Source organism: Sus scrofa, chromosome 2, assembly GCF_000003025.6.
Source record: "Sus scrofa isolate TJ Tabasco breed Duroc chromosome 2, Sscrofa11.1, whole genome shotgun sequence".
Classification (NCBI taxonomy): Eukaryota; Metazoa; Chordata; class Mammalia; order Artiodactyla; family Suidae; genus Sus; species Sus scrofa.
In genome coordinates, this window is record NC_010444.4 from 26,869,647 (window position 1) to 26,875,646 (window position 6,000).

The window sequence follows — 6,000 nt, forward strand, 5'->3', positions numbered from 1 at the left end:
ATGAAAAATTATACTTATGTTGCATAGCATTACAAATTCTAATTACCTCCCTAAACATTACAAGAGACCTTGGAATTCACCCATTTCAACCTGAGTCATTTTACATGAACATCTCAATTTCCTCTTCTGTAAAATGAATTGGAATAAAATTCTAAGATGGCATTAAGCTCTTTAAAAATCTTAAAATCTTTAACAGTATGATAACAAAATTAAGACCATACTGTTGAAAGTTTAACCTTTTTCAAGTACTTATTAATTTTTTTAAAAAATAGGAAGCAGCACTAGGCTAATCCTCACCTAGTTCTAACTGTAAACTAAGAAATTACACAAAAGGATGACAAATTGTACGCTTAATCTCTAAAACTCAAAATGCATTCTGATACAAAAACTTGCTACATTGGAATTATCCTAGAGTAAAATAACATGGCTAGGTTAAAACAATAAATTCTCTTTGTGATACTTAGGATTCTACTTTCATCCCAGAAAAAGGTATTTATGTGAGGTATTCTCTCACATGAGAGAATTCATACCTTTTCCTTTTTAAATTGAAATTTTAAATATTTCTCTATGTCACACAGACACAGAGCACACAGAGACAAAGAGAAACAAATTAAGCATTATAAATACTTTTTTTTGGGACAAGGTGAATGCAAAACATAGTAATCTTGTCCTCTGCATTGCAGAGGAATAGTTCATGCAACCAATGGAGAAATAAACACATCTGAGACTTTACTATCAAGAAAAACTTTAGATGTTAATCCCAAGAAAAGATCCTGCTTATGAAATAATACGGTAATTGTTTCAAAATACTTAAAAGGAATTCTGTATAACAGCTGTAATTGAAGTCTAAATAGAGGCACACTGCTATGCTCTGGAAAAAAATGTCATCCTAACAATAACATCCTTTTTCAGAATAATATTAACTGCAAATATATAAAGAGCAAAAAGACTTTAGAAAGTATGAAAAAGAGAACACTTTGGCTATCATTCCTGATCACATATTGTTTACAAAACTGTCAGGTTGTTTTGTTAGACAACACTGGTTAATCTTTCACCTATCAAAGTCACTACTATCTAAACTTACATTTACAGAGTATAATAATTTTAAATGTTATTTATTAAAACATCCTTTATCCTACATCAAAACATTACAGCTTACCATATGAATGAGTTCTCTTGAGTGTAAGTTAAGATTTGATTTCTAAATATCATCTTGCATAGCCTAGAGCCCAATTCTATACCAAGAAGTGATGAAGAAAACAACAACCACTCAACCAAATCAGTAATCTGATCATTACTTGTACTTTAATCAGTTGAAAGACTGGTAAATGGAGTTTTACACTTGATTCTTTTCATTACAACTGCATTTCTTCTCTCTGGTAAACATTCATGTGGACTTCTTAAGTGCAAATTTCAAAAACCTCCAGGCCACTTAGTTGAATTACATAAGAGGATCATATTTCATCAATGTTAAGCATGCATTCTCACTGAACAGATGCTTAGCTTTCCTCTAATTGCTTCATTTATTAAAAAAATTAACAAATACTTTTGCTTTTTCAATGAAGTACAATAGAAGTATTTCAATTCTCTGTGTTTTACTGTATTACTTAGCAATAATTTTTATCAGAATACTTGATTTTAGAATCAAGGTATTTAGAAAAAAGATATTTTGTCCAGAAGGCGCCTGTGAAAAAGTCAAGACTAAAATACAACTCAAATATAACTTGCTAAACAGACTGAAGTAAAAAGAAATCCAGTTGTAAATAGTATCTTACTTTACCAAGGCTTGCAAAAAGGTTCAAAACTGATTTGTAAAAAGTAAATCCCACTTTAGGTGTATTAGAAATGCTCATTATTGGAGTTCCCATCGTGGCACCGCAGAAACAAATCTGACTAGGAACCATGAGGTTGCAGGTTCGATCCCTGGCCTCGCTCACTGGGTTAAGGACCTGGCGTTGCCATGAGCTGTGGTGTAGGTCACAGACATGGCTCGGATCCTGCATTGCTGTGGCTGTGGAGTAGGCCAGCAGCTGTAGCTCCAGTTCAATCCCTAGCCTGGGAACCTCCATATGCTTCAAGTGCAGCCCTAAAAAGCAAAAAACAAACAAAAAAACCTCATTATTAAAAAATGAGTCATAGTTAACTCCTTTCATACATACAGTAAATCATTTAGATATAGAAAAAATTCAATTTAAACTAGAAATCATATATGCTTAAATTCGAGGAAAATCCAAATGCCTGGAAGTTGCTCAAAAAATAAAACCTATCATTTTTATTAGTAACTAAGTCACAACATCATGCTTCCAACTCAACTATTTAACAAGCAGGTGGCTCAGTCTGAGTTATCAAAAAAGCCCCACTAAACTGTAATTTACCTTTCTGCTACCTAGCAGCCAGATACTGAGAAGACAAAAAGATATGAAATACATGTGTTACTTTGTATCATTTGTTAAATCTCCATCATTAAAAGGGAATTTTCAGTACTTACTACTTAGCCTATAACCTCTGTAATAATAATTATATCACTTTCTCCCCTAAAATTGTGGGGGGAGGGGTAGGCAATGTATAGTAATACAAACCTATACACATGAATGGCTTGTCATGGCTTAGGCAACTTAAAGGGTTTATAGACTTGACTTCTTTTTCAGGTACACTTGGACACTAGAATGTAAAAATTACCTCACAACTGAGTCAGCTGGTAACCAGTGTCTAATGCTATGTTATAAATATTTTCAACAATCATTTTTCAGTCATTAAAATATAAATATCTATATTAAGATGTCTACACTTAAAATACATCATCATTAATATTTATCTTCTGATTCCTATTCTAGAAGAAAACACATATGTCTTAGGAATTCTGAAAATTCAACTATGTAAGTATCAACAGATTGAAAGGATTATCCATTGCCTTAAGAGCCTTTTAAAAGGTGCCTAAGTCTCAATTTCAAATAGAGCAGCAAAAACTAAATCAGATGGCAGACTCGAGATACTGGTCTTGGGCATGCTTCTCCTATTACACATTTGAACATAGCTACTTTGCAATTAAAATACTTTTGTTGCTTGTTAATATTGATAAATCTATTATTTCATTTATAATAAACCATACTTGTTTAATCAAAATAAAGGATAAGCCAAAGGTAGAAATCCACGATTAGTGCATCTCTTAGCCTCAAATAAAATTCAAGTGAAATCCCAAATATAGGACCTGAGACAGAATTAACAACTCTAAAAACGTTTTAAAACTCCCCCCAAAATGTAAAATAAATTAATAATAAGCAATTAAAGTAATGAAGGCCTAAATATCATCAGTTTTCTTCACACAGCCCAAATTTTAGCCAAGTAGTTACTATTTCAACATCTTAAGTAACACTACTGGATGAATGAAAAACATTTTTAAACGACTTATTCAACACTCAAGATGTTAGAATAAATGTTTTACTAGAGGCAGATAAACAGAAGCTATTAAAGGAGTTATTTTTAAGGTAAAAGGCAAAAGTTTGCGTAATAATCATAGATGTTAGTTACCTCATTTTTTTTTTTAAACTACTGATTTGTTTTCCCTTCCCACCTCCAATGTTGAATTATTCACTTCTGCCAAGACCCTTTCTCTACACATACACAAACACACACACACAGGGGCGCGCACACACGTGTCCCTCTAAACAGAGCTGGCACAGTCATGCGCCGAAAGCATAAAACAAAAGGCCAACTTGAAGATAAACTTCACTGTGTGACCCAGAACGGCTAAATATCGAATCCAAAAATTTGTGGGTGTGACTCGATTTTTTTTTTTTTTTTTGGAGAGGAGGTGTGGGAGGCCAGTCGGGGCGGCTGCCGGGTCTCTGCCCTCCCCCTCTGCTTTCGCTTTGTGCTCACAATGCAGCTCCTGTAAAGCGCTTCCCTCTCCCCGTAGCCGCCGCCATGTTAGACGCGCTCTCCATGTGCCCAGAGACCTAGCGATCCCCTCCGTCCAACCCAGACCCCCCCCTCCCCCGCGACTAACGAATCTCGATCGGTGCAGCCTCCCTCCCATCCTTCTTTATAGAGTCCCCGAGGGACAAAAAGCCGCCGCAGACAATCTTCTCGGGATCGAGTTGAGCGTGAGGTTCGGGGGGGGGGACCTAGACAATTGAAACAAAGAAGGAAACGTAGGGGCGCCCGTGAGATGGGGGCGAGGGAACAAGTCGAAGGCTCCTAGAGGGGAGCCTGAGGAAGAAGCGAGTCTAGTTTAAGATCTAAAAACACTTCCCTTGCGAGGGAGGAGAGGGGCCACTGCGCAAGCCTCAAGTACACGGTAACGGGGCGGACGAGCCCCTAGGCTATAGGACGTAGGACAACCCAACTCCACGAGGCAGTCGGTTGGGCCTGAGCCCTCCCCACAGAGAGTCCTCATTTCCCCCGCTGACCCCCGCGGATCCAGCCTCGGCCACGAAGACAAGGACACCACACACACACACACACACACACACACACACACACACACACACACACACGGCGATCGGACAGGCCCCCACCCCTACACATCGCACTCCCAAAGGCCAACAGCCTGGCCCCCGGCAAGAGCAGAGTAATAAGGAGCCCGGGGGCCAGCGCCACGTCCGGGTCAGGTGACAAGCACCTCCCCGCGGAGCCCGTTTTCTGGGCACGAAGCTCCACTTCCAGCGGGGAGACGGGGCGTGGGGGGTGGGGACCGGGAGGAAGGGAAGCGCCCGAGACGCGGAGCGTGAAGGCTACAGCAGTCAGGGTCAGCATCCAACCCTCCCTTCCCCGCCAACTCCGGGCACCTTTTTCTTCTCCAGGTTCCGAAGTTTCTTGTCGATCACCCCGAGAATCTGCTTCATGGCCTCGGTCTGGACAGCGCCGGTGCCGGTCGCGGGGTGCTGAGAAGCCGGCGCGGCGGCCCCGGCTCCCGCCGCCGCCTCACTCCCGGAGGAACCCGACGGGGGTGGCGGTCCGGACGACTTGCTGCCGCTTCCGCTGTGGCTGGTGGCCGAGGGCATCTTGAGACCGTGAGGGGAGAGAAGAAAAAGCGGGAGGAAGGACAAGAGCGGCGAGTCAGGCGGCGGACGGGGCGAGACGCGGGACAAAACGCGCAGCGGGCGGGAGCCTGCGAGAGCGGTGGGGGTGGGGACGGGGCCGGCGCGCGCGCGCCGCCGGGGCAGGAAGGGGCCGCGGGCGCGCGCGCGACCCGCCAGCGGGGCGCCCGGCCGGGCCTCGCGCCGCCCCCCGCCCCTCCCCCGCGCCGGCCGCCGGCTCGGCCTACCTGCCCCGGGGCACCGAGGCTCGCGCCGGGGGCGGGGCCTCGCAGCGCCGGCCGCCAACGGCCAGTGCAACGGTCCCCGCAGGGAAGGGACAGCCCTCGCCGCCCTGCGAGGACGGGAGGGAAGAGAGCGATCGGGGCTGAGAGGCGGAGAAGGGTGGAGAAGGGCACTGGAAATGACCAGGGCGGGTGGGGTGACTTGAGGAGCAAGCCCCTCGCGAAAGTCCAGCTAGTCCGGAGGTAAAGGACACTCGGGGCAGCGGCCCTCTTCCCCTTCAGCGCCTCAGTCCGGGGTGGCGCTCACCGTGCGCGCGCGGAGGCCGCTGGAGATCCCGAGGGGGCGGCTGAAGGGGCAAGGGTGGCGGTGCGTTCTGGGCAGTGTCGTGCGCTCCGTGGGCGCAGGCCGCTTCGCCCTTTCCCCGCTGCACCGAGAGCCGCTGCTAGTGAGGCGGAGAGCTGGGAGCGGGAGGGACTTAGGCAGCCAACCCTCTGGGGCGGAGGGGGCGGGAGAAGCGGCGGGCGGGGGCCTTCGCTGCCGCTCGGGCTGCCCGGCGCGAACGCCTGCGGGGAAGGGCCTGCCCAGCCTCCCGCCACCCCTGCCCAAGACCCTAGCCTGGGGGCTGGCCACTCAGCCCAGGTCGGAACAGCCTCTGAGAGGCTGCCGGAGCAGTGCCTTGAGTTTTGAGCGAAATCAAAGCTAGGGTCCTTCAGGCGAAGTCGCTTGACGTCCAAACAGG

The 6,000-nt window shown here is 45.7% G+C and overlaps 1 protein-coding gene across 1 annotated transcript in view; it reads right to left on the reverse strand.

Moving 5' to 3' along the window:
• CAPRIN1 (cell cycle associated protein 1) overlaps positions 1-5,779 on the reverse strand; it is a 44,439-nt gene extending 38,660 nt beyond the window's left edge. Inside the window, exons 1-2 of the mRNA XM_005661021.3 lie at positions 5,568-5,779; positions 4,788-5,003 (exon numbers count right to left, since the gene is read on the reverse strand). Of these exons, the coding sequence (XP_005661078.1) occupies positions 4,788-5,003 (216 nt within the window). The 5' untranslated portion in view covers positions 5,568-5,779. The remainder of the gene's footprint in view (positions 1-4,787; positions 5,004-5,567) is intronic.